This window comes from Impatiens glandulifera, chromosome 7 (genome assembly GCF_907164915.1).
Source record: "Impatiens glandulifera chromosome 7, dImpGla2.1, whole genome shotgun sequence".
Lineage (NCBI taxonomy): Eukaryota > Viridiplantae > Streptophyta > Magnoliopsida > Ericales > Balsaminaceae > Impatiens > Impatiens glandulifera.
The window spans coordinates 48,562,288-48,584,724 of record NC_061868.1 but is presented as its reverse complement, the minus strand read 5'-3'; the positions used below and the strand labels follow the sequence as shown (position 1 = coordinate 48,584,724).

The 22,437-nt window shown below is 31.8% G+C and overlaps 4 protein-coding genes across 5 annotated transcripts; 2 read left to right on the top strand and 2 right to left on the bottom strand.

Annotated features, from left to right (window-relative positions):
- Window positions 1-3,377: 3,377 nt before the first annotated feature.
- LOC124945143 (protein HAPLESS 2) lies at window positions 3,378-9,360 on the top strand. Its single transcript, XM_047485524.1, has 18 exons — window positions 3,378-3,776; window positions 3,862-4,005; window positions 4,482-4,570; window positions 4,866-4,905; window positions 5,183-5,240; window positions 5,340-5,400; window positions 5,821-5,899; window positions 6,005-6,139; window positions 6,345-6,539; window positions 6,891-6,971; window positions 7,054-7,154; window positions 7,451-7,568; window positions 7,839-7,871; window positions 7,965-8,058; window positions 8,131-8,219; window positions 8,336-8,448; window positions 8,563-8,663; window positions 8,738-9,360. Exons 1-18 carry the CDS (start codon window positions 3,591-3,593, stop codon window positions 9,277-9,279), a joined length of 2,259 nt encoding a protein of 752 aa, XP_047341480.1. The 5' UTR covers window positions 3,378-3,590; the 3' UTR covers window positions 9,280-9,360.
- Window positions 9,270-13,473, bottom strand: LOC124945144 (phosphatidylinositol glycan anchor biosynthesis class U protein-like). Of its 2 annotated transcripts, none has more exons than XM_047485525.1 (15): window positions 13,308-13,473; window positions 12,547-12,726; window positions 12,410-12,457; window positions 12,255-12,315; window positions 12,123-12,155; window positions 11,898-12,022; window positions 11,638-11,772; window positions 11,180-11,256; window positions 10,811-11,076; window positions 10,596-10,652; window positions 10,316-10,484; window positions 10,151-10,208; window positions 9,977-10,062; window positions 9,838-9,894; window positions 9,270-9,717 (listed from the first exon to the last, which is right to left on the bottom strand). In XM_047485525.1, exons 2-15 carry the CDS (start codon window positions 12,716-12,718, stop codon window positions 9,631-9,633), a joined length of 1,431 nt encoding a protein of 476 aa, XP_047341481.1. In that variant the 5' UTR covers window positions 12,719-12,726; window positions 13,308-13,473; the 3' UTR covers window positions 9,270-9,630. The 2 variants fall into 2 exon arrangements, with proteins under 2 accessions (XP_047341481.1, XP_047341483.1); XM_047485527.1 differs by having other exon boundaries at window positions 12,547-12,723.
- A 3,395-nt stretch (window positions 13,474-16,868) lies between these two features.
- LOC124910757 (F-box protein PP2-A13-like) lies at window positions 16,869-17,987 on the top strand. The gene is made up of 2 exons (XM_047451436.1): window positions 16,869-17,243; window positions 17,335-17,987. The coding sequence occupies exons 1-2, from the start codon at window positions 16,920-16,922 to the stop codon at window positions 17,866-17,868; spliced, it is 858 nt and encodes a 285-aa protein (XP_047307392.1). The 5' UTR covers window positions 16,869-16,919; the 3' UTR covers window positions 17,869-17,987.
- Window positions 17,988-18,005: 18 nt separating this feature from the next.
- Window positions 18,006-22,437, bottom strand: LOC124910756 (probable transcriptional regulator SLK2). Its single transcript, XM_047451435.1, has 9 exons — window positions 21,699-22,437; window positions 21,438-21,569; window positions 21,275-21,323; window positions 20,301-20,515; window positions 20,121-20,189; window positions 19,286-19,371; window positions 19,070-19,163; window positions 18,912-18,981; window positions 18,006-18,613 (listed from the first exon to the last, which is right to left on the bottom strand). Exons 1-9 carry the CDS (start codon window positions 22,383-22,385, stop codon window positions 18,108-18,110), a joined length of 1,908 nt encoding a protein of 635 aa, XP_047307391.1. The 5' UTR covers window positions 22,386-22,437; the 3' UTR covers window positions 18,006-18,107.

Here is a 22,437-nt window from a genome sequence, read left to right as displayed (position 1 = left end):
AGATATATAATATTTTAAAGTTAAATTAAAAATTAAGCTATTTAAAAAAATTATGACATCTTCTTGAAAGGGAATTGACCTAACCATGAGTTATCGCAGACAAATCTGTAAATCATATACTATATTTTTCACCAAATTATCTAAAATTTATTTTATAACTCAATATACATGTACTAATATAACTAATATAGATCTGGTGGTGCACGGATATATATGAATATTATTTATATAATTTTTTTTAATAAAATTAATATTATTCAAATATTTGTATTGGTTTTAATTAATAAAAATTAAGTTTAATATAAATTTAATGTTTAAATTTATCGAGTATATAGTTAGAAAATTTTTTAAAAGAAATATATAATGTATACAATATATATAATTTAAAAAACATCTAAAATAAATATGTAATGCATATCAATCATATAAATTGACAACCTCCATTAATACATTAATAACGAAAAAAAATTATTTACCAAAAAAATCGTCATTGAATTTTGGATCAAATTATCGATCAAATTATATAAAGTACTTATGGGTCTAATATTTCTTATTATTATATACTTATTTGAAAAATTAAAATATTAAAATATCATCTAACTAATTCATTTAAGTTTATTTTTATATTTTTAATATTTATAATAGTTTTTATTATTTAATAACTAAATTTAGTAAGAATTAATATTTATAAAAAAAATAGAAAAATAAATTAGTATAATAGATAAATAAATAAATATAAAATATTTAAAATTAATATATTTATATATATATATATATAAATAATTTAAAAAATATGTGATAATAAAATTATTGTATGTAGTGTCTTAATTATGAAAAATGAGATCTAAAATGTTAAAATGCTTTTAACAATAGTTATAAGAACCTACACTTAAAATAGACATTAAATTATAACCGTTGGACATAATAAAAAGTTATGTAAAATAAAACTTTAGAGATAGACACATATATGCTAGAGTCTTGTTCTTGTTCTCATACGAAATATCTTTGTATCCAATTTTTTTATCTGTAATTTTTTTTTCAAACCCTAGTCATCTAGTGTTCTTCACCAATGAGGGTACAAAATTTCCTCTTCAACGGAACCAGGTGAATAGTTTCTTTAACGAGCATAAGGCAAAATTTCTTCTTATACTTCCTCAACTCATTAAATTTAAGAAACATTATTAAATAAACGCAAATTATATTATATAAATACACAAATTATATAAAACAAACATTACTAAAACTTATTTTTTAATTTTTTTTATTCATGTTGTTCATTATTATATGTTTATAATATTTAAAAAATATATATTAATAAAAAGAGAAGATAAAAATAAAAAATAAAAAACATATCAGTAAATTATATAAAATGTCAAATATATAAATTAACCTATTAATATAGTTAGAACAGTAGCTAGGCAAAATTGAGTTTTTATGTGAGAAGATGTGGATAAACTCATTTTGAGTTTTGATTTAGGTGTGGATTTTAAAAATATTTTAGAGGTGATTTTGCAGGTGAGTTAGAGATAGTTTAACTGTCCATTGTATTGACATATTTTTTTTAAAATTTTTTATTTATGTTTGTGTACACAAATATTTACATCACAAAACAAAGAATAAGGTATTTATAGAAAGTTATTGACATGCCTGACTTTATGTTTAAAACTATCCAGAATTAGTTTATGAGTTTTTTTTGTTTTTTTTAGAATTATATAAACAAATAATGAATTAAATTAAATAAAATTATTAAATTATAGGATAATATAACATTTTTTTTAGTAATAAATAAAATAAAAATAGACTTGCCCATTCCTGCCTTAACATGTAACTACATGTAGATCTGTTCATATTTCATTTTACAAATAAATATTAATTAAAGAGTTTATCATTTTGAGAATCACATTCATATCATATGGAGTCTCAAGGATTAATTGAAGTGTACATATCTAAATCGAATACTTCATTATATGGAGGATTAGTTAATATCAAATAATCAAATTAATTAGGTGGAATCAACCTCACTAACCAAAAATCTCAATTTTTATTTTCCATTCTTGATTAAAAAATCATGTACCACTCAATTTATTCTCAGCAGCCAAGAGCTGAGGGACACAAAAATATAATCGAGAAGTCTAAGGTTTTATTTGATAAAAAAGAAACGTTGGAGGACCATTTTGTTTTTGTTAGAGGAGGTTAGAGAGAGATTATAATTTTTTTATTTTTTATTTTTTGGTTAAAAAAAAAAACAAAAAATGAGGAACAGTTATTTTTAGAGAGAGAGTATAAAAAGATAAAGTCGTATAGAGAGAGAAAGAGAGAGGATTCACCATTGTTATTGCTTGGGAGATTTCTTTTGCATTTCCAAACCGTTTGTAAGCCTCCTTCCTATCCTATCTAATAATAACAATCATTTGATTTTATTCTATTCTCAATTCCAATTTAACCCATTTATTCTGCTATTTCATTCTTTGTTTAATCCGATTTGAGGAATTTTTAATTATATAATTGAATTTTTATTCCTTTCCATATAATATATATATATAACTTTTTTATTTATTTATTTTCATATTATATTATATAGGAATTATATCTGCTTTTATATTATATATAAATATTAATTATATAATTATATTTTATATATTTAATTTGGATATCTATTTTGTTTTGATAAAATTTATAATTATCAACTCTTTAATTTTAAAAAAATTATAATTACTATATTTATTTATTTTAACTAACTCTTGTGGTAGCTGTAGTTCTTAAATCTTTTATCAGTTTTCATGCGTATTTGTGATACATGTACTTTGCTAAACCTAAATGAAAATATATTTTATTCACCAAATGTCACATTCCACAATTTATTTTAAGAATGAAAGAATTTGTTTGCTTTAAACAATAAGATAAAGCATAGATGATAAAATCATTATAAGAAAGAAACAGATATTAGAAAACTTAAAAAACTGAGTAACTTATCATCATAAAATAAAAAAAAAAGTCATATTGTGTCTATGACTTTTCTCACCGTAACTAAGTACCGAGTCTTTTTAACCTTTTTAGATCAATTTTTTTCGCGAATTAATTCAATTATTCGTTCAATCTACGTCAATAATCTTTCTCACACGTAACGAATGTTTTTAGTCTATGAGTTCAACTTGTCCAATTATTTTTATGAATAGTATACTCTAAATCACCTTACTGATTTTTAAACAAAATCATTAAGAAATTATAAGTTTAAAAGTGTCGGTTAGATTGAATAAGATTGAATAATACTGATTATTTGATTATGTGGATTGTGATTTGTCAATATGAAGGCCTTTTCCAGTGAGATGAGAAGAGATACAAATGTTTGCCGCCAAAAACTCTGAATCATTTTCTCACTATTCATCTTCTTCTTCTTCCGAGATAAATCGCCTGCGGCTTCAGTCGTCAACCGCCAAAGAACTTGAAGAGATCATCGTCATTTCCTCTGTTCCGTCATTTGACAGTTATTAAAGCCGCCAAAACCGTCATCATTCATTCATTCATTCATTCATCCATTCAAGATGCGATAGTATCAAATCTTGCCAATTCGCATTCTCTCGCATAACAGGATGAAATGTATTACCCCCGCGCTCATTTTCTGTCACTTCCTTTCTCATATTCTATCCTTTCACTCCCTCGCCGCCACTCAAATTCTTTCCAAATCAAAACTAGAAAAGTGCGAAAAGGTCTCTGACTCCGGCGACCTCAATTGCACAAAGAAGATAATCGTCAACATGGCTGTTCCGAGCGAATCGGTAATGTTTTACGGATCATAATTTGATATTCCTTTTCTCTGTTTGTTTGCCTTTTCTGTTTTTTAAAATCTGATTGCCTTTTCAGAGCGGAAGGGAAGCGTCGATGGTGGCAGAGATCGCGGAAGTGGAGGAGAACTCAACAGACAACTTTAGAGCTCTGCGAGTCCCGCCTATTATAACGGTTTACAAATCGGCATCTTACGCACTTTACCAGTTGACATATATACGAGTATGCAATGAATTGAGTTTCTTAGTAGATCAAATTATTTTGTAGATTGGATTTCACTTGACTGTCTACGGTTCCCTTGCGTGTGCTCGGAATGCATTCAATTTGTGTTTTCCTACTTTTGCTTATATTTGTCCATAGCGTCTACTTACTTTTGAAAACCAGGGCATTAAAACCGTATGAAGACATTGTCTCATTCAATAATTTGTTCTTCTTCTAGAAAACAAGTCAATAAGGCTATATATGTTTGCTTGATTAGGCAATGTCCATTTGAAACTTGAAAGAAAACCCTGTTTATATCAAGATTTTAGCCCCCTATACAGAGATAATGAAGTAGACGTTGTTTGTGTCTGACTATTGTAACTACTCAGCCTATTCCAGTTCAGTTATTTCCTTTGGATAATCAATTTTGTATGAGCTACCTCTTAATATTAATGAAGTAATTTAACGTCTGTTGCTGTAACATATTTGTTTTCTAGGATGTTGCTTATAAACCTGAAGAGTTATATGTTAAAACACGTAAATGTGAGCCTGATGCTGGCGCGAAAGTAGTGAAGACATGTGAGAGGCAAGTGGTTACCTTTTCAAAATTTTCTATTTCTTTTCCAGGTTCATGCTTTGAGATTGAGGGGTGTTCTTAGAGAGTTAGTTTTTAGACTTTGAGTTAAGACAATTTGGAAGTGATAAATATATGAGTTGTGCAAATGTGAAACAATAAAGCATAATTAGTTGCAGATGATGTTCTCATCAGTGCATTTCTTTTATAAATGGTGCACTACTTATATACTACTTTAACAAGAACATGGTGGAGCTTTTAACATTATCCGGCGAATTATCTAAATACCTTCTTGATTCTGTTTCAGGCTTCGAGATGAAAATGGTCACATTATCCAGCACACTGAGGTGAGTTTTGTCAGCGTGTTCATTTTCTATAATTGTGATCATCATGACGATTTATGCTGACAATGATGAAACTCTTAGTCAAGACAATAGTATTAACCATTGTAGAACTTGTCGTCAAATTTCAACATTCTTATTTTTCATATTAACAAATTTCCCCATTCATAACCTAACTATGCTGTTATGCACATTCAAAAATCTGAAAAGATTGTTTGTTATCTTCAAGAATTCACTACTTTATGAATCATTTATTCTTTTGCTTCTTGTTATTTCTTTGTAGCCAATATGTTGTCCTTGTGGAAACCAGCGTAGAATTCCTTCTTCATGTGGGGATTTTTGTAAGTTCTAACATATGATAAACCAAGATAGGTTCTAAGTGCCCTTAACTTGTCTAACTTATCAGTTGTATAACTACTGTTTTTATTTGTTTGAACAAGTCGACAAGATGCTGAAAGGGAAGGCAAATACTGCTCATTGTCTCAGATATGCAGGTGAATGGTATGTTATCCATTTGTTACATCTAACTGGATAATTTATTAGCATCACCTCTACATTTTTGTAGTCATTTGACCTGGTTATTGTGTTGTGAGATCTGGTGATATAATTACATTTCCGGTGTTCATTATTTCATTCTTTCGGCATTACCATGTTGGTAGTCTTTTCACACACAATTTAGTTTTGGTCTAGACTCAACTAGGAAAACAAAGAAATGCCTTGTGCAACTTACTTTTGCCTCTTTTAATCCATCTACACTGTGAAGGGTTTTGATGCATACAAGTATTTTTGTTGTTCCAAGAGATAACCGGATATGGACATTTTTAAATAAGATTTAATCTTGAACTAAAAATATTTTTATTTTTATACTAGTTTCAAATTCCTACAAACAATGCTACATCTGTTTTCCTATTATCTATTCAGGTTCCATGTTTTTGGTATTGGACAGCGGTCACTTGGATTTAGCATCCGGATTGAAGTCAAAACACCACAAAGAAAGACGGTGTGTAGTTCACTGTGGAAAGAGTCCGTAGTTCATCTTAATTGAGGAAATTAAAATAAATTAGTTATGTTGCCAAGCGAATTCTTATTACTGATTTGCTTGTAGGAGGTGGTTGTTGGTCCTGAGAACAGAACAGTCACTTCCAGTGATAATTTTCTAAGAGTAAATCTAGTAGGTGATTATGCTGGATACACAAATATCCCTTCATTTGAGGATTACTATCTTGTTGTTCCAAGACAGGTAATTGGCTGTTTGGACTGGATCTACTTCTTTTAAGTACCTTGTTGAAACTTGCAAGCATGAGACCTATGAGGGACATGTATATTAAACTTTACATACTAACCTTCCCTTTGTTATTTTTATTTGATCTTCCTAGTATGTAAGTTATTTACTTTTTAGGTTAACATTAGGTTTTCTGCTATGTACTGAATATTTATGACTGAAGGGTGGACCAGGTCAACCCGACAATCTTGGGAGAAACTTTTCTACTTGGATGCTGCTTGAAAGAGTTAGGTTCACCTTGGATGGCGTTGAATGTAACAAAATTGGTGTGGGGTACGACGCTTTCAATGGACAGCCAAGTTTCTGCTCTTCACCATTCTGGAGTTGCTTGCATAATCAGCTGTGGAACTTCCAGGATGTAGGTAGTTCAAATTGATGTTAGAGTTGAGATCATTTCTCTCATCCTTCTGTCCTTTATATTTATGGAAGTTAGACCATCTCCATCATTTTGGTTTTCTCTATTATGCACAAAACAGAACTTCTTGGTGCCACTACATCACTCTTTCTTTAGAGAAACTAATGTATCTTCCATTTCACTACTTTTTGCATTCTTGAATGATGTGGAAGTTCTTTCCAATGTTTTGTTGAGAGTGATTAATAGGATCCATAGTTTTTGTTGGACCATCATTGTATCTGTTTTCAGATCCAATTCCTTTCATTGACACCATTAACAGGCTGATAAGAACTCTGAGAACTTTATTTGTTACAGGCTGATAAGAACCGTATAAGCAGGAACCAAATACCACTTTATCTAGTGGAAGGGAGGTTTGTAAGGATAAATGAGCATCCAGTTACGTTTTGATAAACTATAGATGATACTTATCATGCATATTTCTATGTGTGTGTTTTCAAGCATTTCGTATTCTCTGCAGACTCCTGGTAGCCATTCATTCTCAATTGGCATAACTGAAGTTCTCAATACAAACCTTTTGATCGAACTCACTGCTGATGACATAGAATATGTCTACCAAAGGTTAGTATCCATTTCACATAAGAAATTCTCATTTGTAGAAGCAGTATCTGAACTATTTAGGATAGCCCGAGTAAATAATTTTTCACCATTGAGTTAGCCTCCATGATAAAAAACATGTCTAAAAAACAAATAAATAAAGTTTTGTCAATGCTGTATATATGCTGGGATTATTTAAGGTTAGATTGATGTATATCAGATTTTTATATTTCTTACTTTGATTAATGGAATCTTGGTATAGTATTGTGTTGTTATGGTCATTGTCAATTATAGCGTTATGTACTTCAATTCTTTTCCAGGAGCCCAGGAAAAATTATTGACATTGCAGTTCCAACCTTTGAAGCTCTCACTCAATTTGGAACTGCCACAATTACAACCAAAAATATTGGTGAAGTAGAAGCATCATACAGCCTTACGGTACTTTTTTTTGTATACAATTCAGAAGAATATCCGTCTACAATAAATGTGATTAAAAAAAGCATCAACCGTTTAATTAAGAATGAACTTAGTCAGAAACTCATTTATGCATAATTAAGATTTGTGAATTTGTGACGTGAGTTATTTTACTTCTATGTGTCCATTTGATAATTGTAGTTAGGGCTAACATGTAAAAGCTTTTGTTATCGAGAGTGTATAACTGTATGTGTCAATTTTGTCCCTTTACATAATTGTTTTTTTTTTTGACAGTTTAATTGCTCTGCAGGTGTCGGTCAAATGGAGGTAAGAGAACTAATTACTAGTCCCTTAATTCTAAATGAAACTGTTACATGTTATAGATAAGACATTTAGTCTGAGTTTTGTATATAATTGCAGGAGCAATTTTTCATAATGAAGCCAAAAGAAACCGCAACTCGCCCATTTAAGCTGTATCCAACCACCGATCAAGCTGCCAAATATATCTGTTCTGGTACAACACTTAAACTAGATATGTTTAAATTTTTTCTTGCTTAAATCAGTTTGTAATTGATGTCGGCTGCAGCAATTCTGAAGGACTCGGGTTTTAGTGAAGTGGATAGAGCCGAATGTCAATTCACTACTAAAGCAACAATAATTGATAATGGATCACAGGTTTACTGTAACCTCTTTATTGTGTATATACACTCAATTAGTTGTTGTGTCCTAACCACCCTGAGAAACGTACTTGATATATGATCTGCTATAGCTGAACAAACATTTAATTGCAGATCCCATTTTGGGCACCTGAAACCAGTATGAATGGCTTCTTTGACTCAATTAAAAGATTATGGAACAAATTGTGGAGTGGTTTTGCAGATTTCATGACTAGTAAGAGCTGCAGGTATTTTGATTGAAAAAGTCCATTTCAATATTCATTGTGAATCAGTTTACACATTATATTATCAGGCAGACTGAAAGTTTATGTTGAATATTAATATAATTATTGCGCATGCAGAGAAAAATGTTCGAGTTTCTTTGACATGAGCTGCCATATTCAATACATATGCATCAGTTGGATAGTGATGTTTGGTGTAGTTTTGGCAATATTCCCAACAGGTGAGGGAGGAATGTCGTCTATTTATTTAGTTGTAATTTTTATTAATAATAGTTCCATATGAATGAATTTGCAGTGATGGTACTTGTCTGGCTTCTACATGAAAAGGGTCATTTTGATCCTCTATATGACTGGTGGGAAGATCATTGTTATGGAGATGATGTAATAAGAAGAAGAAGAAAAAGACATCATCATATGAATAAGAGGACTCAGGCTAGTCGTAAGAATCAACAACACCGCCATAAGGAAGGCAGACACCAACATATGAAGAAGAGGACCGATAATAATAATCAAGAAGGAGAAGCAGCTACTAGAAGACATGGAAGGAATACTGAACGAAGAGATATGGATTATGAGTATGAACTTCACCGTGTTCAGAAACAGAAGCAGCAACACAAGCACAGACACAGACGGAATAAGAGTAATTCTGGTTCAGATCATCACCACCACCCTCCTCCTACTACTACTACTAATATTAATAATAATGTCGATAAAAGGAAAGACGAAGAAGTAGCAGCAGCAGTAAATAATCGCCGGCATCACATCAGGCACACAAGAAATAAAACTTCTTCAAAACCGAAGAAATTGTCTATGGAAAAACACACACAGAAGCTTTAGTCATCAAGATTAATATTAGTGCTATATTGTTTATTAAGGTACCTAGGTAATGTTGTTGTTTGAATTTATGTTTTTATAATTAAATTAAATTTATGTTTTTGTAATAAAGTATATACCTTTCAACTGTTTTGATCTAAAGTTCAGAAGAAGTGGGAATGCTTAATGACTAGGACATATATGTATATATTGAGAGAGTATTGTTTTTGTCAAATCATAAGTAGGATATGTAGGCAAAATAAATCTTTTGCTTCTAAAAATAGTACACAAGATGAAAATGAAACACTTAAAAAGGTTTAACTAACACAGGTCCTACATCGAGTTGAGTTGAGGCGAGTAAAGAAGAAGAAGAATTCAGATCTTGGTATCAGACGATAGCCTCTTTTTCATTTTTCTGTCATGGTTAAGCATAGCACTCACACTCTCCACCACCAAAAGTATCTGCATACATATCAAACAAACACATTGATTTTAATTGATAGCTTTAAGTTTTGGCAATATATAATACTACTCTTTCCGAAAAAACTAAACTTTCACCAAACAACATATAACAGAACAAACCTGCAAGCAAGCATATGCCATAGCCGTTGCAAAGTAGAAGTTTGCATTCCCCGTACCCTGCATCAACTTAACCAAATTATTAACTGAAATACTTTTGAGAAATATATAATTAATCAGTTGCGACTTATATGGAATTTACCCTCCAAATCCAAAGGTTATGCATTACAGGGCTCAGAAGAGAGACACCTGCATACCCACAGAACAGGAAGAAAGAGAACTGCATATCTGCATGTCAATAACACCACAACAACACAAATAAGATATGATAAAACCATTTTCACACCAAATAAATAAATATATCGGGCTATCTTGCCTGCTAATTCGTTGATGAAGAGACCCAACAATCCCAGGTACAGAGCAGCGTCGCCCACCTAATTTGTTTTCAGACAAACAGAGATTGCTGAATGTTTTTAATGTAATAAAATAGCTGAAAACATATCCAACTCGTAAATCGGTAATAAAATGAAAGGCGGCTTACCGATGGGTAGGATTTAAGCATTGAAGCGATTGTTACGTATACAAAAGCCAGAAAGAGAGGTCTATGCTTCAGCCGAATTGCTAATGGCATTAACATGAATAAGATGTTTAAATGGAAGACTATAAGAAAGAAGTTTCTGAAAAAATCAAAAACTTCTGCAAAGAAGTACCTGCATTCGACAAAACAACCAGCTATATATAAAGACGAGCATTTTACTTATATATATGGTATGAAGAAACTTGAATCTCTGTGAAGACTAAATAGAATCTTGTTAACTCACCACAAAACCCCTATATTCGGAGACAGGTCTTCAACAGTGAGAATAAATCCATACGTTCTGCAAGAATTTTAAGTGAAATGAGCAAGCCATCATTAGAAACATAATTACAATGTGGTCACTCAAAAGGGTTTAAGAGATGGATGAGAACACTTAGTAGCAAAAGATTGAGATATCGAGTTTTCTTTCAGAGCAATGGGAAAAATAACATATGCTACCTTCTAAACATCTCACCGAGCCCGCCATACTGCTTGACAAAGAAACCACATAGAGCTAACACATAGAGTGTCCACACAAACACCCATGTGAAGAAATATATTACAACCCTCCATGAGAAGAATGTTGCTTCTTCTAGTTGACTTGTTATTTCCTCGTCTTTCCTAGGACCATGACTTGCAGAATTATCGCCACAATCATACAGTGTCTTGTGAATGAATAATTTCTTTGGAGGAGTATCTGGTCCGTAAATTAATAAAAGGACAACCTGGAACAAAAGGAAGAACTCTCATCCCAAAAGCTTTAAGTATTAAAAAAAACGAAATTAAGAAAAGACTATAACCATTCTTGATAACATGTTAAATGCATACCGGTACAATCAAAATTGCTGGATAAAGAGACAAATGAGTGGCTATGACCCATCCAAAAGCTGCTAACGAAGCTTTCTCTGTAATTATCTAAATAAGAATCAGTATATCCAACAAAAAAAATTACAAAATTGTATACTCATGTATACAACAGATAAAGAAACATAATTTGCAAACCGAGGTTCTTATCCAAATTATTGATTTTTTTCATCACATGAAAAATCTCAAAAAATTCTCCTCATTGATAACAAATAAGAATTGCGGCAAGGCCTTTATTTTTCTAACATTTTAAAATATTAAATACTGGGATATTTTTGTAATATAACCCAAAATAATCATCTACTTTTTTATCAAACAATATTTTATTCCACCAACCCCGAAGATTTCCCCTTCACAGATAAAAATAGCCATGCAACAAACGAATATAATGCAATAGACAGAAGAAGTTAACTGGTTCTTACTGGTGCAGGCACCATAGAGGGATAACACGACAGCAAGATTTTCAATTGGAGATGTGGACAAACCCACACATGAAAGTATGGTAAAAGGATTCCATAAGTACACAAGAGCAGCAATATCCCCAGGAGAAAGAACCTCTGAATAAAGTATTGAAAGAAAAAATAGACAAGTTATTATCACAAAATGGGAAGGAAGAACCTAATCAATATAGACAAGTAGTTCTCATATAAGGAAACACACAATCAGATTTGTTTCAAATTACCTGTGGTTTCCAAGACTTTGTTGTCACCTATTGATTTTAAGCTCCATATAAATGATTTTTGGATACGTTTACCAATGGATCGAATTAGAATTGCAGTGACAAAGTCTGCCATCACAGAAACCAGACTGCATCCAAATATATGTTGATCTTAATCATGTAAAAGATAAACTTTGAAGAAAAAAAGGTAGAAATTAAACCGAATTTTTACAAAATAGTAACTTTTACCTGCAGAAAATATGATCTGGTAGACCTTCAATTCTGCATCCATAGAGATTGTAACCATCAGATCAGGTAAACACACTTTACTGACATCAACTGGGGAGATCATTTATACGAAAATGAATCTAGGTTAATCACCTTATGGCAGTAAGTGGGCCTAATACTAAAAGTAGAAGCGGAGATCCATGGTACATTGAGCCTGCCAAAGAAAGAATTTAGCATATGGAAATCCATTTAGCAACAGAATATAAGCTATGGAATTGAACTATAACAGTGTTGATACAAGAAGATACCAGCATAAGGCGAGATAGAAGACTGCTTCAGCCAATAACCTTCAGCAACTGCAGATTTGAACTTGAGTGAGCTATGGGTCAAACAAACACCACATAATAATATCTCTTAAATACGCAAAAGATGAAATAAATAGTACGGCGGCGGAGGCTGGTTACAGGGGTTGAAACTTCGGGACGAGAGGCCAAGTTGAGGCTTTTGGAGAAGTAAATGAGGAGCATTCGCAAGGCTACTGATGCCATCACCAAGCTCCAGAACCATGGCTGCTGCCTCTTCTTTATCATCATCATTTTATCCTTCTTCTCCTCCATTCCCACTTATTTTTTATAGAAAAAAATCATACAAATAAGGATATAATAATTAAAATATTTTGAATAACAGCGATGAAATCCCATTAAGAAATCATCTTTACCAGAGGCTATAACGACAAACAAGTACTAACCAATCCAAGATACTTGAATTAGTCATCGGTTGTTCAATTTCCACCGAATAATTTAGAAACCGAACCCACTAGTGACTTTGTCATTGCATCATTTCATCGCTCGACTATTCTATCATAAGATCAAGATGTTTGTTTTTCTCTTATCGATTCTTTTCTTAATCTTAGTCACGGTCTCTTATCAATTTCCATTTGTTTTCACCTTCTTAACAAATAGCATACACATGATTTACATTTAACCTAATTCCTAAACTAGCATACTATAACCTGACAGTTCAAATATACAAAAAAAAAAAAGTAAAAGATTCAGAAATCAATCAATGAATCTGAAAAGCAGCTACTAAGAAGTAAAAACAAGAATAGTTTCAAGAATTACCAATGCTTTCTGTATAATGGCGCAGAGAGGCCAGAAACTCATTCTTAAGTAGATCAAAATGATAAGTGAGAGTACAAAATGGTACCTGGACGGAGAATCGGAGATGCGGCTGCCTGATGTGAGGTCCGTTGAGCCGTGCCGCCGCCTACCGGGAACTGGATAATGGAGTCTGGAGAAGAACTGAAGAAGACCTAGGACCGCGACTCTGAGCCCTGGGTACTCGATCGAGACGGACGACGATCTTCCAGTCCCTTTGGAGGTTGTTTCCGTTCACAGGAGGAACGACCATCAAACAGGACAAACGACGTCGTTGCGTCATATTGACAGTATAAGTCCCTAAGGAATATATAATGTACAAATCGAACCATATGTTTTTAAATCTCAACAAATACATAACATACCGAGGAAACCAATTTATGCGTTTGAAAAAAAAAAAAAAAAAATAGAAAGGGAGACTATTATGAGTTAGGATAGTGCTTGGGCTTGTTTTGATTCAGGTTATTTAATCTTATTTATTTAAAAATATTTGAATTTTAATATACGAAGTATATTCTAATATTTTAGTTAATGAATTAAATAATACGATAAATGAGAATAGATAAATTGATATTTGATTATGTTATGTTTAAACAACTTAACAGGATTATAAAAATCCATAGGTTCATCAAATTAATTTTTTTAAAATTTTTTGGTATATTATCAACAATTTTCACATAGGTGGGTGATATATTGAGAAGTCATATATTCAGATACTTTACACAAATATACATGTCATAGGTTCCATTTAATTATTTTTCAATATAATTTCTTTCAATTTGGTAAAATTTAGATATATTGATTCTTGATACCCACTATGTTAGAGTTTGTCTGATGTGGGTCTTTTGGGATAAAAGTGTGTTTTTAAAATTCAGTTTGATATGATTTGAACAAAAAATGGTTTTTTAAATATATATTAACAAAGTATTTTTATCTTTGGTAAATATTGTTTAATGATAAAAATATTTAAATAAGAGGTAATTTGGTATTTTATTTAATAAATATATTGATTTGATAAATGAAAAAAAAGATGTAGGTATGAATTTTTAGCTAAAATTTCACATAACCCATATAGCTCTGAGATCATACTTTCAATTTTGGTGTGTCATACATGTTCTTCTATTTCTCCAGACATAAATTTTCACATATAAATAATGCCTATTGAAATGGTTTGACATTCCGTAATCACAATGTTTATAGTCTACTCTTGATTCAATACATTTTAAAATTCTAGTTAATGCAATATATGCGTAAATACATTTATATGGCTACATACAAAATAAAAATAATATATATCTGATAAGGTTTATTATACATTTTACCTATTATATTAAACTTATAACAATATAATTAACTAATTAAATTAAATTAATTTTAATATTAAAGCAAAATATATTTTAATATTATTTTAAAAGAAAAAGTTACATATGCCCATCTCTCAGTCTCGGATTAGAGTATCTTATCTTAAATGGAAAAAAAAATATGTCAAAAATATCAAATGTCCTGACTCCTGATTCATACTAAATTGACTAAAATAAAAAGTCATAATTTTGAGAATTATACTAGTTTATTTTGTGATTTGCATTTTTTTTAGTGATTAACTGACCCATTAATTAGAGTTACTATCTCTTCTCAAATTAGAACATTTATTTGAAGTAGGAATAGAATATTACATTATATTGATCCTATCTTAATAAGTGATTTGATAAATATACTAATTAATATCAAATGTGAACATCAAAGTGATAGCTTATATAATATGTCCATGTAACTTTATATTGTGGGACATCACACAACACCCACACCCACACCGATCAATAATTGGGATATATAAAAACAAATTAAACGCAATAATAGAAATATATATAAATGTGTAATGAAAATCAACATTATTACTCTACTTATAAATAAAGCAAATTGGACAAATGTGGTTAATTAGATTAGGTTAGCTGTTAGCCTCACTATTTCACAAACACATCACTAACAATGTCGGTCCGACCATGCAATTGGCCTCAAAATATATATCACATGTTTATTATTGTTTGTTTTTCTTTTTCTTATTTTAAAGTAATCTCAATTTAATTAAATATATTTTTTTAATCTTATAATCACAATATTATTCAATCAATTAAATTAATATTTAAATATAAATTGATACTCTTTAAAATTATTTTATCAAAAATTAATTAATTTCTCAAAATCACGAACTAATCATCATTTTATAAATAATTAATTTAAAATAATAATAATAATAATACCGACCCATGTTCTTATTCATATTATTACTACAAGTGTTAAATAATTAAATATGTTTTGTAGGACCATTTGTTTATTTTTCTATTTCTTTCTATACATAGAACATCCGTCCATCTAGCAGTAAACTATGAGAAGTTAAAGTACAAACAAACAGTCATGAGCTTTTTTTAAAAAAAAAAACTTTGTTTAATAAAAAACAGTTTATTAAAATTTTCATATTTATTTTTAAGTTTAATAAAGTCATTTTTTTATATTTTAGTTCATAAAATTAATAATTAGATAATTAGAATAAATAATATGATAAGAAAAATATTTATAAAAAATAAAAGACAGATCAATTCAGCTCCAAAGAAGAAAGAATATTAATAAATAAATAATTAAGAATATAGTGGGCGAATGCTAGACACGTTATTGCTGACTCAACCTACACGTGGCACTCATTTTTATGGTACGGTACTCCAAAAACACAATTATGATTCTCTCATCGGCCAACTCAAAGTTGTATTTTTCTTATGATAAAAAAATAAAATTAGATTCTCTTATAACTCATTCATTTATTTTAAAATAATAAATTCATATTGGTGAGATTTTTAGGTAAGAATTCGAATTAATTTAATTATAGTAATAAGCTAATAAATTAAACTTTATGGAAATTTATATGCTTTTTATCCTAAAATCATGACCATCATAAATGAACTTGTCAAGTTGTTCATTATTGCCTTTTTAAACCACATGTTAGGACAATCACAAAACACATCATTTTTGCAATAATTTTATATGTGACTAACATTTATTTTATGTATATTAGAAAAAAAAAATGTAGTAAAGCACCATTAGTAAATTAGAGGATGATCAAAATGAACCATTCAAGTGTGATGAATGTCTGAAAATATATATATATTTTTTCAATATAAGGTGTTTTTCTATTTAAAAATTATTAGCTTTTAAAATAAAATAAGGTAAGTTTTTAATTAAAATATATTTAAAAATTATTAAAGAAAATATATAGACTAATGACAGATAATTCAATAATATTATTATGAATAAAACACATGAATTAAATTAAAAATAGGAAATAAAATTGAATGGATAAAGTTATCCTATTATTAATATTCTTAATTATTGAATTAGGTAAAAATTAAATTAAAATTAATTATACAGATTATTTTCTTATCCAGTAACAATTAATTAAATATCATTTACCAAAACAAAATAAAAATTAATATCATCAGTGATATTAGCACTGGCAGATACTAATTATTCCCTCTCTCTCCTCTCTCTTGTCGTGTTATAACAGAATCAGTTCATCCGTACATAAATACAGCTGTTAAGCACCAACTCTCTTTCTCTCTCTCTACATGTCATTCCTCATCCACTCTTCTGAATCATTCTTTCATGTTTTTTGATGGGTTCTGGATTTTCATTCCTTTCGACGCCAATGGATAACAGTTCTACTCGCCGGAGGAGGACGCCGGAGCTCGGCGACTTGCCGGAGGATTGCGTAGCGGAGGTGTTATCGCACCTTGATCCGCCGGAGATTTGTCGGCTGGCGAAACTAAACCTAGCCTTTCGCGGCGCATCGTCGGCTGATTTCGTCTGGGAATCTAAATTGCCGGCGAATTATGAGTCTATAATTCACAGGGTTTTCGAAAGTTTCCCGATGTCCTTGTGCAAGAAGGATATTTACGGGAAGCTTTGCCGGCCAATTGATATCGATGGAGGGACAAAGGTTAGAACTTAGAACATAGATAGATCTTTTAGTTTTGAATAAAAATTGGAATTTTGTGTAGCTAATTTTGGTTGGTGGGTTTTACTTGCAGAGATTTTGGTTGGATAAAGTTAGAGGGAAGGCTTGTCTGTCAATATCTTCGCAAGGATTATCCATAACCGGAGTTGATGACCGGAGATATTGGAATCGGATATCAACCAATGAATCTAGGTTTGGTACAATCGCATATCTCCAGCAAACATGGTGGCTTGAGATAGAGGGTGAAGTCGAATTCCCATTCCCAGTTGGAACTTACAGTGTGTTCGTCAGGCTGCAATTGGGACAAACAACATCAAATAGATTTGGTCGGCAGACATGCAACACACAGCATGTTCATGGTTGGGATAAGAAGCCAGTACAATTCAAGATCACAACATCATCTGATCAACCTCTAGTTTCCCAGAGATTCTTAGGGGAAACTGGAAAATGGGTTCTTCATCACTGCGGAGATTTTGTAGTAGAGGATTGTAGTAAACCGGTTAGGGTCAAGTTTTCGATGACTCAAATAGATTGTACTCATACCAAAGGTGGTCTATGTGTTGATTCAGTTTTGATATATCCTAGCCAGTTTAGAAGGGAAGGTTAGCTTTTTTAGGTTGCTGTTAAATCTTCTCTTGTCTATAAAAAATAAAATAGTTGTTTGAACTTGGCATTATTTATAAAAGAAGATCTCTAAAAGAGGCATTAAATCTTTTACTGCTACTACCAAGAACGACTGTTTTTAACAACTATTTGCAGAGATTGTTGAGAGTTGAGACTGTGTATGCTAACCTAGAAAAACACCATTTGCTGCAAAAGCTGTACAAATCAATTCCTGCCGCAAGTTCAAGCTTCATCTGTACTATCGTTCTCAAGAATACCGTCCCCAAATAATCCCTTGTCCATATTTCGAATAGCTTCAGTTAAGTCCATTGCATTGAAGAAACGGGAAGGAGGGTAGCTTGAAGAAGAAGAAGCAGGCATTTGCAGTCCTCTTGCACTTGCTGCATTTCTATCAAATTCTTCAAGAACTTGTTCCTTCATCTCTAGTTTTTCTGTCTGCCACTCTTTTTGCGATTTCTGGTCCATTCGAGAGAGCTGGGAAATGAGGAAACCACTGAGTGGTGAACCACCTTGGACTTTTCTAGGTCCTGATGATTGAGGACTAGGAAGTGGTGAAGACATCTTTGAACTACTTCCCCGTGAGCTCTGATTTGGCATATTGCGTTTTGGTTTATTTCTGACAGAATCAGTTATCGACTTCCCCATGCCTGTGGCTGTGGGTGGAACTTGGGCCGCGTTATATGTTTTCTTTGTTGGATCTCCCCCTTCACAGTACCTATGCAAGCTCTCTACAGATCATCAATATTGGTTGTCAGAAGGTGTAGGTGAGTTAGTTAACTTTGTGTTGATCCACATATTAACCCAATCCAATCAGTAAGTTTAAAATGGACTGGGTTCAATCCAGAGGCCTTGTTTGATGTGGGTTATTTGAGATTCATTCCAAATAATCTACTATCCAATCAACAATCCAATAATCAATCAAAATACTTGTTAAACAAGGCCAAATTTAAAAATATAGATCTTTTTTAAATGAGTGAACAAATAGTAAATAGAAGGAAAAATGAAATGAGAAAACATATAACATACCAATTGGTCCGATGTTATTATAATGACTGAAATGAATTAAGTCCTTCATGCTATTGGCCACTTCAGCAGTCTATGAAGTATAAAGAACAAACTTGAGATCAAATAAAAGTATCAGATAGATAAGTTGAATTTTGGTTTGATAATGTACTTGGATATACCTGTAAGCATCTGACAAAACTTTTAGAAAATCCCAAGTCATTCACCAACAGGAACTCCAAACTCCTAGTGAGTCGCTGTCCTGCCATAATGAAACTAGAGAAATAGCTAATATAGTCAGTTAGACTTATACGACTATTGCTAGAATTAAGTAGTATTCTAGATATTTAGGAATACTTGATGCTGAATTAAAGGGAATCACAATTCTGTTAAGTTACCTATTGCAATCTGACAGAAGATCTTGTGGTGATATCCTACTATATCTATCAGCTGTAGCAGCAGCAGTTTGGACCAATTGATTCACCTGAAACCAGGTCCATGTTTTGTAACATCAAAAGAGTTGCAGGATTCAAGATTGGAGAAAAAGAAGATCCACTTATTTTTTAACCTCATTTTTTACTTCCATCACATTCATCCAATTTATGATATTAGATTTTTTTTAAGAAAAAAAGATCCATGCATATAATGAAAATGAGGTCGTTTAAGATTCGTGATATTAGAATTTTGCAAGTAAAATATGATCTCCATATCAAAAACTTCATGACATAAAAATCTGTCTACAAAAAGCAACAACAATAATTACATATCTAAAGGGCAAAAAAATCCACAGCATCTAGCATTAAGGAAAGATCCAAAATGTAAACACAAAATACTGCTGGTTGAATGATTACATGTCACATAGATAAGTTAAGATAGCAATAATGCATTATCAATAGAAATACATGGTTTGCATAAAGTTATTCACAGACCGCGTAACTGGAAAGTAGTTTGTCCCTCCCTCTTTTGTTAGTTAAAGAGATTTAAACATGTTTCAGTAACACCTTTAAGATTTAAGGTCAAGAGAATGCAGTTCCCTTTGCCACCGTATCTGTTTGTAAAGTGTCTTTTTTTGTGTGTGTTGCAAGTTGACAACATCTTTTAGCATGTAAGAGAAGTAATTGACAGTCAAAGGGTAAAATAAACTTCTCAGGATGAAAGTCACCACACTAGTGTAGTGCCAAATTAGAACTTAAGGCGACAAAATAGTTTAAGTAAATGAAGTAGGAGTTGTACCTTAGGAGCAATTGAACTACGAGCCACAAACTCTTCATGCTTCCGTAAACACAATTCCCAAGACAATATCTGAATTGTAGGTCATATATCAGTACGTCTTTTGCATTGTAAAATCAAGTTTCATAAATATTCAACATAATCAGAAATTAAGCACGTGCAGCTTCACAAGGAATAACTCACCTTGAAGTCAGGCCTAAAAACTATCCGAAGTTGACCCTCGCGTACTACGCGAAATTGCTCATAGACACTCTCTTGAACGGCTCTTCCATAAGTCAACACCATTAATCCAGAAGGAAGTTTAAACTCACGTGGAGAATTTAGATAGAGAAGCTCATCAATGACCCCACTCTCAAATTTTGTTTTCAAGAGCCTGGGAAGTACTTCAAAATTTGCCTCTGCCAACATTACACAAACATATGTTAATTCATGCATGTTACATTAAATACCCAATAAAAACTAGACCAATGAAGCACTTCAAGGGGCATAAAAGTTCAAATGCCACTACTAAAGCATGGTTTGTAAATCCAGAATATAAAGGGAATGAATCGATCAAAATGTTTCATAAACAACACTGCCAATTAAAGTACTAATAGATGTTGGAGTTAACATACCATTACTACGTTAGATTTGAAGTCACGAACTAATATTTATCTTTTGTTAATTAACTAACTTACTGAAGAATGGAAAACACATGCAATACAAAGCAAGAAAGAGCAAACATAAATTCTTATGTTGCTCTAAACTAAAAGATCTTCTATACATGAATATAGCTAGAAACTAGAGTGTATTAATAATTGGCTAACCTTCTTCCACTACAATTTAAAGTTAGAAAACTCATGTTTCAGAAAGAGGGTGTATGGCCAGATAGATAATGCGGTTAACTCTATTAGTGATACTGACAGACAGCCCATACCCATGCTTTATAGAAGTTACCTAACTAATAGTTAGTGGGTAGTTAGATATAGAATCTTGCGTACAATTACATAATGATACTCAATCTATACATATAAATACACCAATAATAGATCAGGGCAATTTTCTCTGATCCAAAATTTCTAAACTAAATCTATCTGTTTTTATACTGATTTTGGCATTCCTAATAAACTCCAAGTTACAAGTTCATTCAAAAATATGTTTAGTTATGGCTTCCTTACCAAAGCCCTTTCCCGAATTAGAACCACATATATCACAGTGTCGTGCTGGCTGCAATCACAAAATTGGCCAAAAAGATTAGAGATGAAGGATGCAAATACAAAGTGAATGAAAACAAGTAAATAGACTTGATGTGTTAGAATCATCATCGTGATATAAACTGACCCTTGCTGCCCTCGAGAAAATGCTTAGGGAATGTTCTCCTAACTTTTCATATGAAGACAGACACCACCTTTTTCTAGCACCAGGAAAATAGTACTGTGAAACAAAATCCCTCCAATAGGCAATGTTATGTTCCTGCAAACATAAAGAAAGTAAAACTTTAGTTCTCTATTATTAATAATAAAAGGTTATGCTAATCAGCCAATGTGTTTGGCATACTCAAATCATTTGGTATTGGGTCAAATACAGATTCAATTAGCTCACATGAGGTCGGAGTCGTATATGATATTGATACTGCATCACCCGTTGGTGACAGGAAAATTGGGGCTCTAGCTCTTGACATAAATGTTGCCTTTGGTTTTGGTGCTGCTGTTGTTGAGCGGCAACTATAGGCAGCTGTTGAGTTGACCTTAAATTGTGTTGTTGCTGATATTGCAGCTTATGCTGCATTACTAATTCATGAAATTGATGACTATCCCACTGCACAGGATCCCCTTTCTTTAGTAATTGGTATATATTATGCTCGCTGAGAGGGTCTCCGTGTTTGTTGGCCAACCTAGGCTTCTTGAGCATCTGAGGTGGACAATCATATTCGCGGTTGAAGGCTGCAGGAAACACTTGATCTTGTTGTTTCCTTCTTGTGTAACTTTGATGCCCCTGATCATCAGAAGTTAGTTCTGATCTAGGATAACCAACAATAGCCGTGGCACTCAAATCACGTGAGAGGGATGGCATGGGTGAACAGAGTAAATTAGCAAAGGAGTTCATCATGGTAAAAGAATTTCCGAGCAATTGTAAATCACTTGATTTCGGCGCATCACTATCTTCAATAAATCTCGTTCCTACACTTGACAACGAATCTGCATCAATGTTCCCGATAGCCGATGCCATGTCTAGATCAGAAGCTACAGTATTCTCACAGAGACTATCTTTATCTTTTTGGATCTTCATATTAGAGCTTAAGAACTCCAATAGTTAATCAGTTTCTTAAATTGATGACATT

Excerpts from the sequence above, each read along its gene's own strand:
- LOC124945143 (XM_047485524.1), top strand. The coding sequence starts at position 3,591 with ATGAAATGTATTACCCCCGCGCTCATTTTCTGTCACTTCCTTTCTCAT. Across the intron at positions 7,155-7,450 it reads ATAGAATATGTCTACCAAAG|GAGCCCAGGAAAAATTATTG; the intron begins GTTAGTATCCAT and ends ATTCTTTTCCAG. Across the intron at positions 8,220-8,335 it reads TAATTGATAATGGATCACAG|ATCCCATTTTGGGCACCTGA; the intron begins GTTTACTGTAAC and ends ATTTAATTGCAG.
- LOC124945144 (XM_047485525.1), bottom strand. The coding sequence starts at position 12,718 with ATGGAGGAGAAGAAGGATAAAATGATGATGATAAAGAAGAGGCAGCAG. Across the intron at positions 12,156-12,254 it reads GGCCCACTTACTGCCATAAG|AATTGAAGGTCTACCAGATC; the intron begins GTGATTAACCTA and ends CTATGGATGCAG. Across the intron at positions 10,063-10,150 it reads CTTCATCAACGAATTAGCAG|ATATGCAGTTCTCTTTCTTC; the intron begins GCAAGATAGCCC and ends ATTGACATGCAG.
- LOC124910757 (XM_047451436.1), top strand. The coding sequence starts at position 16,920 with ATGGGTTCTGGATTTTCATTCCTTTCGACGCCAATGGATAACAGTTCT. Across the intron at positions 17,244-17,334 it reads ATATCGATGGAGGGACAAAG|AGATTTTGGTTGGATAAAGT; the intron begins GTTAGAACTTAG and ends TTTTACTTGCAG.
- LOC124910756 (XM_047451435.1), bottom strand. The coding sequence starts at position 22,385 with ATGAAGATCCAAAAAGATAAAGATAGTCTCTGTGAGAATACTGTAGCT. Across the intron at positions 21,570-21,698 it reads ATATACGACTCCGACCTCAT|GAACATAACATTGCCTATTG; the intron begins GTGAGCTAATTG and ends TTATGTTTGCAG. Across the intron at positions 19,372-20,120 it reads GTAGTTCAATTGCTCCTAAG|GTGAATCAATTGGTCCAAAC; the intron begins GTACAACTCCTA and ends ACCTGGTTTCAG.